This window comes from Cicer arietinum, chromosome 6 (genome assembly GCF_000331145.2).
Source record: "Cicer arietinum cultivar CDC Frontier isolate Library 1 chromosome 6, Cicar.CDCFrontier_v2.0, whole genome shotgun sequence".
NCBI lineage: Eukaryota > Viridiplantae > Streptophyta > Magnoliopsida > Fabales > Fabaceae > Cicer > Cicer arietinum.
Window position 1 is genome coordinate 26,087,332 of NC_021165.2, and position 11,996 is coordinate 26,099,327.

General features: G+C 32.9%; 1 protein-coding gene across 1 annotated transcript; it reads right to left on the reverse strand.

Moving 5' to 3' along the window:
- Positions 1-1,721: 1,721 nt before the first annotated feature.
- On the reverse strand, positions 1,722-6,518 carry LOC101496688 (katanin p60 ATPase-containing subunit A1). Its single transcript, XM_004506817.4, has 7 exons — positions 6,294-6,518; positions 4,553-5,033; positions 3,927-4,124; positions 2,939-3,183; positions 2,550-2,708; positions 2,333-2,420; positions 1,722-2,226 (listed from the first exon to the last, which is right to left on the reverse strand). The coding sequence occupies exons 1-7, from the start codon at positions 6,425-6,427 to the stop codon at positions 1,945-1,947; spliced, it is 1,587 nt and encodes a 528-aa protein (XP_004506874.1). The 5' UTR covers positions 6,428-6,518; the 3' UTR covers positions 1,722-1,944.
- Positions 6,519-11,996: the final 5,478 nt, after the last annotated feature.

Here is an 11,996-nt window from a genome sequence, read left to right on the forward strand (position 1 = left end):
TATATATATATATAAGCTACATTAATTTGAGACTCTTGAGTTTACCAATTCCATTTCGTTTACCTTTTTCTATTACTATTATATTTTTTCTTAAAATATTAATTGTAAGAAAGTGATGAGTCCTATGCAATGTCAAGAGTTTATTAAGCATAAGAATTAAGTTGAGAGGGACAGGTTTACAACGCTAATTTTGTACTCATATGAGTCGGTAAATATAAGCAAAAAGATATATCTATTTAGTTAGATATATTTTTGTTTATTTTTAAAGTTGAATAAAATACATAATTGATCGTGCAAAATTCCAATTAAGTAATTTGACATTAAAATATTTTATTTGTTTTTAAGAGATCCTTAAACCGAAAGATGAAGACTAATAAAAAATATTTTCAATGAGTTCACATATCGGAACAAATGTTTTTCCGCACACATCGATCAGAAATCGAACTCATGACCATATATTGAACACAAGAATATGTTGGATGCAAAAGAAATAGAGAATGCTCAACATTTTCTTTATTTATTAAGCTTAAATATCTTCAAATAGTTGCGATAGAAAATTGATATTCAGTTTTGTAAATATAACTCATATGGTACCTGCATATATATATATATATATATCAGAATTCGAGTTCAACCCCAAAACACCTCCCTTTATCTACATTTACTATGTAGGAGTTTTACCACTAAATTTTTTTCAAAAAAAAAAATGATGCACCTGTGTTAATAACAGTAACTTGGTAAAAAAAAATGCAATCTAGTACAAAATCCAATGTATAAAAAGTTTTATAGGCTAAAATCTATATTCATGTCTTATATCTATTCCACCAACATATAAAATATTATGGCTTTTGGCCAAGCAAGTTAAGCTACCTTTATGGAAGTGAAAGAAGACATTCATATAAATCAATCATGTGTTGAGATTGCCGTTAGCTACCCACATGATCAACCAACCTTAGTGCATTGTCATTCATAGTCATAATAAAAGTTCTCATTGGTTAGTTCGGTTGGTAAATTAAAGGACGTCATATAAATTATAAGGAGAATTGAAGTTTAAATTCTGAAAAACTATCATTACAGCTAATTTATTAAGATTTGTCCATAAAAAACTGGCCTAATTAAGGAAAAGACAAACTATTATTTAAAGTGTATTATCTCTTCACCCTAATTTATTCTAGTTTAAAAAATTATATAATTATTGTGATCTTTATATCGAAATTGTTCGTGAAAATTGGAAAACTCAAATTTGAAAATCAACAAAGCAAATTCATAATACAAATTCAAAATGAGTGTTAATCAATTTTTTTAACAACTCTAATTTACTAACTACAATGATTATATCGTTTTTATAGTAAACTAAATCCATGTTTAGATAATGGCATGTTTTGAGAGGAAAACATGGATAGAGAAAAAAAAAAAAAAGAGAATCCAATTTTGAACGCCACTTTTATTCAAATTTGCCATGTTATTAATGACATTTTTTATTTACTCATAAATACAACTCAAATGATAAAATACTACAAGATAGGCTCTCTTTTCAACTCTAGGTGTGAAGGTTTGCTGGTAGGCTCTTTTTTGAGACAAATAAAAATAAATAAAAAAAGTTTAAAATATTTTGAATTCTGAATTGACATGGATTAGAAGTTGTATGCACATTTACATTGCAAATAGAATTAGACAAAAAAATAACTAAGTTGGAAATTCAAATATTAAGGTTTACTGCATAAGGAGAGAACAGTATCTTTAAACTCATATTAGATTACATTACATCAATATTCATTGGTCAAAGATACAAATTAACAATTGAAATCCTCCAACACCATAAAACATCAATGAAACCCATCAGAAAAAACAAATCAAATATCAACAAACAATACAAACAACTCATCTACCCAAAAGACAACCAAAGTGGTAGTATAAAAAAACAACACTACCATTAGTGAGTCTTTATGCTGATCCAAATTCATTAAACCACTTCTCATGGCGTTCAATATCGGCCGGAGAAACACTTCGTTGGACCTTCACCAAAGCTTCTTCAAAATCGCACATCGCAACAGGGTCCTTTGAAATTTCATCCTTTGACATATTTTTAATTTCGTCACGAGTCTTTCCTGCTATCTTCCGCCTCATTCCATTCAATGAAGCATCACGGCAAACATTTGTTAAATCATCTCCACTGTAGCCTTCAGTTCGACGAGCCACTTCGTCTATGTTGACATCAGGAGCCACCTGGTGAAAGATGAGTACCATCAACTCTAACATTCAAGTTTTACTATTTTAGCATCAATGTATCCTATATAAGCCAAGATAGTAGCAATGAAAAACCACAACTTGCCTCCACAGTTTTCAAATTTATCCGAATCAGCTCTTTACGACTCTCAAAACTTGGAAGAGGAATATATATTCTCTTTTCCAGCCTTCTCCTGCATTACATTAAAACATCAAATTAGATCAGAAAGTGTAGACTATTTATTACTCTCAAAAATATCTGACACACATACCAAATCAACAGTTTTTAGTTTTGAACAGAATACAGAAAACCGAATACAAACCTTAACGCCTCATCTATGTCCCATGGGAAGTTAGTAGCTGCTAAGACCATTACTATTTTTCGACTACCATCTTCGTTTGTTGCGCTATTGCTCACACCATCAACCTGAACTAGAAGCTCAGACTTCACCCTTCTGGATGATTCATGTTCTCCAGAAGCCCTGATGAAATAGAAGTCAATTCAATCAGATTGCGACATAACTATAGAATTCGGATACATAACAAATCAAGAGTGAACTCATCAGGTCAATATATATGAAAAATGATATTGTATTACTACATGAACTATTCCAGATAAAATGAAGATTAGAGAAATAGAAGAATAAATAAGTTTTAAAAACAACTGTGTGTGATCAATGATGGATGTCTAAAAGAGCAAAAAATGGCATACCCCCTAGCATTGCATAGAGAATCAATTTCATCAATGAAAATTGTACTTGGTGCATAAGCTCTTGCAAGATCAAACAAACACCGCACCATTCGCTCACTTTCTCCACGCCATTTAGAAGCTAAAGTAGCAGAAGAAACGTTAAAGAAAGTGGTCCCACATTCAGTGGCAACTGCCTTAGCAAGAAGTGTCTTTCCAGTTCCTGGAGGACCAAACATAAGGACACCTTTCCAAGGTCTCCTAATTCCCTGAAAAAACAGAAATAATGAGCTCAGTGGAGCAAGTCTTAATATTTTTTAGATATTTCATTCAGTAAGATCCAAATGCATGGGTGTGATAAGAGCTTGCTTAAAAGAATGGGAATAGAAATGAAACATTAAAAAAAAAAACACAAATAGAGTTATATGCAAGGTTTGTACATCATATAGCCAAAGAAGGGTATAAACTCTTAAATTCTGAAATTAACTATCATGATCAATGTTGTCATACACATAACTTGGAGTAGGATCAGGAGGAGGGCAATAGATCGTAACTCGGAGGATTGTAACGCAGATGTAAGATCCTACCAAAATGTAAGATCATAACTTGAAGAGGGACCGTAAAATAAAATCCTAGGATTGTAAGTTTGTAACCTCTAAAATCATAACGACATTCATAATTATAACCAATAACTCGACACAAGATTAAGATTCAGAACATACACAAGTAAACTTAAGTTCAAATAGAAACAAAATAGCATAAGTTCATATAGAAACAAAATTGCACCGTTTTGCACTTGGTAGACTTTGGTTACTGTGCAACTGCTTGCTTGTTGCTACTGCTTGCAAGTTAATGCACTCAGGCAGTGGAGAAACGTAGAATTGTGTGTATCAGCGAGTTGACTCAAGGTTAACAATTACACAGTCTCATATAAATAAACCACAATTAACTGGATTCTAAACTTCAGGCAAGCTGTTTTTTTTAAGAAAACTCTGAAGTTGTTCATGGTTACCTGGAAATATTCAGGCATCCATAAGGGAAGCACAACAGCTTCTTCTAAAAGCCTTTTTGCTTCAGTAAGACCTGCAACATCATCCCATCTCACTCCAGGAGAGGTTTCTAACACATCCCTTTCAAGCATTTCAGCCAACTCAGGGTCAGGGCCGTCATATTGTCCCTTACTTGACTTCCCATCTTCAGCATCGCCATTCTGCCGATGACAATCAAAATTATAAGGACAAAACTGCATATATAAGTTTTATGACTTCCAAACTACTCATACACTAGTCAGGGATGCCATAAACAAAGGCTAAGCATGCTATGCAGTGTGTGAGAAACTTGGACACCAAAACCTCTCACAAAGCCCATAATTCTATACTTTTTTGTTGTAAAACAGTAAAGTAAATTGAATAAAGGAAAGAAAACTGAAAAAGAAATATGTCTATTGGTCATAGGTCCACCAATACTAAATGGTGCTCATAAGAACTTAGTCAATTATTGTGCTGTAGGATCAAGCACATAATAAATATTTGGTTGAGACCACCAAATAAATTATCCACAGGAATAAGTTCTTGCAGCAATAAAATGTGATACAGAGAATGCAGTCCAACGAAATGTTTAATTGAATTTGAAACTTACAACTGCATCTGTCTTGCTAGACTTTCCTGAAACACCGCCTTTCTTTCCGGTAGTAGATGCTCGGTTCCCTGTGTTAACTTTGCTTGAAGCACCACCAGCCTTTGCACCACGCCCAGTTGTAGGTGTACTTGTCCGTGTTGTAGCACCCCGAGCCCATTTTCCATCTAGTTGAGATTTTCGAGAACCCACTTGACCACCCCTTGCGGGTCTTCTACCTGCAGTATCTCTACTAGGTGGCCTCCATACATCAGGATCATCAAAAGAACCACTCGATGAAGTAGGATACTCATCTAATGGCTGAAAAACAAAGGATGATTTTGTAGAAATTGGTGGCGACGGAGGGCGTCTTCCAATAGGGTTATCTTTAAACGCTCTTCTCTCTGTATCTAGTTGCTTTACAACTTCAGTTTCCTCAAGTAGAGCTTTCTTAACATTCATCCATTTTGCACGAATTAAAGGGTCTTCAACCGTGTTTAGATGCCTGAAATCACATTAAAATCAAACTTTATCAAGCATCACAGACCAACAACCCCAACCCTACAAGATGCCCTCTACCCATGATATTGCCAAAAAAATCCATAAAGAAGTCACTGGCTATTCATATTGGTCAAATGCTTGTTTAGTTACTTGCATAAAGAGACAGAGAGATTTATGATAATATTGAAAACAAAACTAAAAAATAATTCGATATTTTCAAAATACAAAAATTTAAACTTGTATAAAACGATTATGATACATATTTACACTTTCAAGAATTAATGTTATACTTTTATACTACAAATTTATATATAAGTACTGCAAGTAGAAACCCTCTTTGTTTCTTGAAAGAAATGTCCATATCAAGAAACGAAGTAGATCTCTATTCACAATATAACTCCAGCAATAGTAATGTTACAAAGCTAGTGTACAATTGACCAAACCAACTAACAACAACACAATACCTAAACTCCAATTAATTCATATCAAGAAATGTTACTAATTAGTACTCCCTCTAGTCTCGAATATAAGCAACAAACAAAGTTTACTTTTATGGTCTTAAAAATAAGCAAAACTTAACTAATTCTACCACATTTACTCCAATTATTCCTACAATACCCTTTCATTAATTTAAAATTTATTTTTCCAATAACTCTTTTTTCTAATGGAACAAATTCTCATAAAGGACAACTTAGAGAACACAATTATTTTTTTTCTATTACTTTGAACAAATTAAATGAAACAAACTACTTTTCCTAAAGGGTGTGCGATACTACTCACTCAGTAATGAAATTTAAGCAAAATCATTAACTGAAAAGTTGATTTATTTGATCAGACTAGCTACATCAACTTTTCAAGTATCATTTTTGCTTATATTTTAAGATCAGCTACATCAACTTTTCAAGTTACCCTTTTTGCTTATATTTCACTCTCGACAAATAGTATTTATTTGTTTTTTTTTTGCTTACATATGAAAGGAGTATCAAACTGCCAAGGATCTACCCTCATAAAACTGCAACTATAGCTAACCTTCAACAGAAAAAGAGTTCTAACATCTCATTCATAAATCACTAGCCCTCTTTAAAGTTACAATGTTAATATAGTATAAATATATGGTAAAATGAATACACATCAGAAAAATTAAACTAATGTGCAGTGTCAAAATACAAAAAACAATTGAAACCCATGAAAAATAATGAAATAAAGGAATGAACTTGACAATGAAAAATGTAAAAAATAAAAAATAAAAAAAAGAAGTAGTTACTTGTTGATTTGAGCAATAGCACCATCGAAGAAGATGATAGAAGTATCATAGAGTCCTTCAGTAGCGTAATCTCTTGCTAATTTCACATGTTCTTGCAACCCTGTCAATGAACTACCACCACCACTACCAACCATTCTCCTCTCTCTCTCTCTCTCTCTCTCTCTCTCTCTCTCTCCACCAACGAGCTGGTTCTTTGCTTCGATATGTTTGGTCTGATTTTCATGGGCTTTCTGGGTTTTGAATTGAAGAATCAGGTGGGCCCATAAGCCCACTTTTACTTTTGAATTTCAAAACTACCAACCGGCCCGTTTTCACTTTTTCCCCCTCACTATACTTTTTCTTGCTTTTGCTTTTTTTTTTTTTTTTTATTAGATGAATTGCAATTTTAGTCTTAGTGTTTTTACTGATTTACGAAATTGATTCTTCTATTTTAAAAATCGACAGTTTTAGTCTTTCTTTCTAATTTTTTAACTAAAACATGATGGCGTAATATAATTTAAATAATGTGATATATGATACGACGATGTAGAATATTAACACTCATAAAATTGAAATAAAACGTTGTAAAAACTTATATTTCAACTTCGAATTTTTTCCTATTTTTAATTTAATTAATAACATAAATAATTAATGCATCTGGAAGGTTCTATATCGTATAATTGTATGTCACATCATTAAAAATATATTAAGTCGTTATTTTTTAGTTCAAAAATTTGAGTGTCGACTTTTAAAATAGGATGACGAATTTCGTGAATCAGTAAAAATAAAATAACTAAAATTGCAATTTATTTTTTTATTTTTTTATTTTACGATCTTCGTAAGAATAAACCTTAATAATTTAGAATTCGATTAAGAGGTAAATAATAAATTATAGTCAATAATCGTTTTAGTTAAGATTCAAACTCATATTCTACGGAAAAATTTATTGTTAAGTAAAGTTTATTAATAGTTTAATTTTGCTTTTGTTATTTATTTACAGCAACAACGCCATTTATTTTTACATTTAATTTTTTTTCTTTGTTTAATTTGATTTTTCTGTTGATTTGAATTCAAAGGGTGGGTGGATTTGGGTAATCATCGTGTTAGTGATGCAATCATTGTTGTTTTTGATAATTCAGCATGCCATGTGTTGATAATAATTCATACTTATCCTTAATTGATCTATCTAGTACTAGTAAAATGTAATTTGATTGTTTATATATACACATGTCTTCGATTGTTTGAGAGTTTAAGAGATGACAGTTTTGTAAAAAAAGGATTTGGAAATGGGGTGTTGTGAGGGGTTTACTTTTTTCATAATATAAATTTTTTTAATTTTTGGGAACTTAAAAATTGTATTGGAGGATGATTTTTGAAAGTTTTGGAGGACTTTGTTAAACTTTTTAAATTTAATTTATGTTGTTATAATACTCTCAATAATTAAAAATATACTAATCATAAACATTAATTTATTATTCTCTGGAAGAAAAAAAATCTCTCCTTTTTCCTTTATTCTCCTCCCCCAAAATCCTCCTCTCTCCTTCCTAAACTCCCAACTAGTGCCTTAAGGATCCTAAGATGTGGCTCAAGTGGCATCTTAATTAAGGGACATTTGTTTTATCAACTCATACTCCTAAGGATTGTTTATTTAATAGATTTAAAAATTATTTTTGAAAATAACTTATCAATGAATATAAAGTTGAGAATTTGATTCCTAAATATTTTTGTAAAAATAAAAAAGTGTTTGACACAATTTAATATTTCAAAAAAAGTAGTGGTTAAAAAAATATTGTGAATGAAGTTTTACAGGAATATCCATTTCCACTTTTTCATTGTGGGTAACTTTGGAGTTAACATTGCCCCTAGTATAACTATGAGAGGAAAATTTATGCATATTATTTAAGATTCAAAATAGGTTGAGTGAATGGAAGCAACAATTTTTGAGTTTTGTTGATGGAGTTACCCTTTTGACATTTGTGCTAAGTTTTACTCTCTATTACCACATGAAGTATGTTAGACTCCCTGAGACTTTTTGTGACTGAGATAGACAAAATTCATTGGGGCATTTTGTGGGGAGATACTCATCAGGTTCTCAAACTACATTTAGTGTAATAAGAGGTTTGTTGTCTAGCTAAAGAGGATGGGGTCTTGGGATCAGAGTCCTCACCAAATGAATGAGACATTCCTCTTGAAAATGCTCTAGAATCTTATTAACAGAACTGATGATCTTTGGTGCAAGGTTTTCATGAGTATGTATGGCAAGGATCTTGACCTATGAACCTCCATAAGCTCTCAAATGTATGATTCCTCTTTGGAAATATTTACTTGGCATTTGGGATACTTTCAACAAAATATTGTGTGACATTGGGGATGGTAATGAAATCAACTTTTGGTTGGACAAGCAAGCCTTTAGGGGGGGCTTAGTTTTAACTTCTTTCACCCAACCTATCATTGATATGACTCTAATGGGGGCATCATGTCTTAACTCTATCAAAGGATTGGAATCACACATTTATTATTGACAACCTCCTCATATGCATTATTTCTCATATCCTAACTATGCTTGCTCCAATCGAGTTGGATGGCCCAAATATGATTGGTTGAGGCAGAAAGTCCACCATAAATTTCACAGTTTAGAGCATTTATCACACTCATTGGAGCAATTATCAACTTGTAGTTGGAGATTGAAAGGCCTTGTGGGCTTGGAAGGGACCACATCATATTTAAACTTTCATGTTGATGGTCATGCATGTGTGTCTTTTCCCTAATCATCGTAGAAGTAAATGGGGAGTTGGTATCTCTCCACCAGAATGCTTGTGGGAAAGCGGATGATCAGGTTTGAATTAGGTTGGTTTTGTCTAAAAAAAAGTCTAATTTCTTTTCTTTATCTTGTAGGGAGTGGATCTTCAAGAACATCATTGGACATTTCCATGAAGCACACTAGATATCTACGGACCTGTAGGAATAAAGTACTTTATAAAGATGACTTCCAACACCCATTGACCATATCTATGTTACTGTCAAGAAGGTAGGAGAGATTGAGGGCAACTTTAAAATTCCCATGACCGACCATCAGTGTGTACCTACCCTTATTAGATGGAAAACCTTTCAGCTAGGTTGGGTTAAGCTGAATTAAGATGGTGCTAAAATAGATAGGTGGATTCTTGGTGTTGTGGAGGGTTGTTATTGGTGTGTACTGTTCTACATGAAGAGATGTGAGGTATGTACTTAGGGATAGAGTGTTAGAACTAAAATGGTTTGAAGAACAATTTGTTATGTTGTTTTGACGATAACAAAAGATATTTTGTAGGAATAATTTGATGCACTAATATTTTAATTAAGTGTGCAATTCTAAGATCAAGTGTTTGTGTATGATAGTATGTTATATCCTCCTATTATCAGATTAATAGAAAGGAACACCAAGACTCCACTTCTATGCTCTACATTTCTAAGTTTGGTGATACGCACATCTGTTGGTGCAAGCAATGGTCTGCTACAGTTGTCTATGTTGGTGCAAGCAATGGTTTGCTTTGATTGCCTTAGAAGATGCACGCAAGCATCTGATTAAGTTGTCTTCGATGACTACATCAAGCATTTGATTCGTATGCCTCTAAACAAAGTCAACTTTCAATTAACGCTCATGAAGAAGTCAATGTTCTGAAAAAGTTAACGTTTCTGAAGAAGTCAACAACTCTAAATAAGTTAACGCTTTGATGAGAGTAAGTGATTTGATGGTAGTTAATCCTCTGAGAAGACAAGTCGTGCGCATACTCTGATAATAATCTATAATTTGCATGCTCTAATGGTTTGTAAGACAATACTCTAATTATCCTATCCTCTGATCATGTACCCTCTGCTTCCTCTGTTTTTATTCAAGTTACGAAGAGTGATTTTGGGATTGTGATCTTACTTGAGCTCAATGAATAAATTTATCTTTAACGGTTTATTGCTGAAATCCATGAAGATATAGGTTGTCTTCTGCTTAAGTATAAAGGTCATACCCTAAAAACACTAAAAAGAACATGTTTCCTTACTTGAGCAGCAGTGAACTAAGAAAAACCAACACACAACATTTACACAAAAACTACACGCAACACAACAACACTATAAAATTATGCAATCATTCAAAATTTATCAAAGTGTTGAGAAAGAAAAATCTGAAAGTATTACAAGATAAACAACCTCATGAGAGAGATTTTTTCAAAAAAAACCTAAACTCATTCATTTGTAACTTAGCTCGGTAGTGACTGTTTTCCTCAACAGTTTGTAGGTGCAAACTAGAAGTTGAGTAGACATAAGTTGTTGAAGTTAAATGTTGTAATTCAATTTGAATTATTGGAGAAAATTCTTCTAAGTGAAGGGACTAGATGTAGCTACCTTGTGTGACTTACTTCTTTCCTCAACTTATTTATTTTGTGCTTTAAATTACCAAGTTTGTCCTCGTTTCTTGTGTTTTTTTAACATTCATGGAGCTTGCTTGAAATCAAGGAATCACTCCCCTTAGTGTAGAAAGTCAATTTTAATGAAAGCACTCCTACCTTAGTGTGTTGTATTAGAGATTTGGTGAGTTTAAGTTGGCATGCTCAGATTTCTCATAGGCATGAGGGTAAAGCCCATTCTTGTGTCGTTGTTCTTTAAGCCCTTCTTCGTCGCCTCGCCTCCTTGCATCGTCGCTCCTCCTCCTAGGGCAGCCATTCTATAGTATGTACTTTCAGTGTTTTTATGGAATTAATGTTTAACCAATCTCCTTGAAATTCTAGTAATGTTGTTTTTGGAGTTTCGGTAACATGATTTTATACGCCGCATATTGATTATTAATGCTTGTTCTCTACTTTGTGAGAGTATTGGATGTTTCTCTCTCCTTTGTGAGAGTTGGATTTTTCTCCTTGTGAGCACCTTGTTGATTCCTTTGTTGTGAGAGTTGTTTACTAAATTGCAATGAATTGTTTTGTTTGGAATTACAAAGGAGTGAATGGAAAACACTTCCTCAATTTAGTGAAGGATTATATTAAGATGTATAATCTAAATTTTGTTGCTATTCTTGAACCTAGAATAAATGTCTCTAAAGCTGAAAATGTTGTGAGAAAGAATTTCGTTGATGATGGTGTTCATGTAGAGGCGAATGATTTTTTTGGAGGAATTTTGTGTTTACGGAAAACTTTTTGTCCATCAAATATTGTTACATGTTCTTCTCAATATTGTATCCACTTAAGGATATCGTCTAATTCTCTCAATAGGTGGGTGTTATATATTGTGTAGGCATGTCCAAATATGGGTAACCGTGAAAAGGTGTGACAAGAGCTCCGAGACTTGAGTATGTCCATTTGAAGTCCTTGGTTTCTTGGAGGTCATTTCAACACAATCTTCTTCGATCATGAAAAAGTTGGAGGTGCTCATATTAGTAGAAATTTGCGTGCCACATTTGCTGAGTGTATTAGTGATTGTGGTCTCATGGACATGCGATTTTTTGGCAACCCTTTTACTTGAAGAAGGGGGAACTGAAAGAAGGATTGGACATATTGCTTTGTAACCCAAGTTGGCAATGCTTGTTTTTGTCCAACTTAGTTACTCGCTTTCATATTCATACATATGATCATTATGGTTTGTGGTTGATAACGAATGAGAAGGACATGGTCCAACATGATAGAAATTATTTCAAGTTCTTTGGAGTGTGGCTTGATCATCCTAGCTTTGAGTTTCAAGTCCAAAACTCTTAGGTCCCTT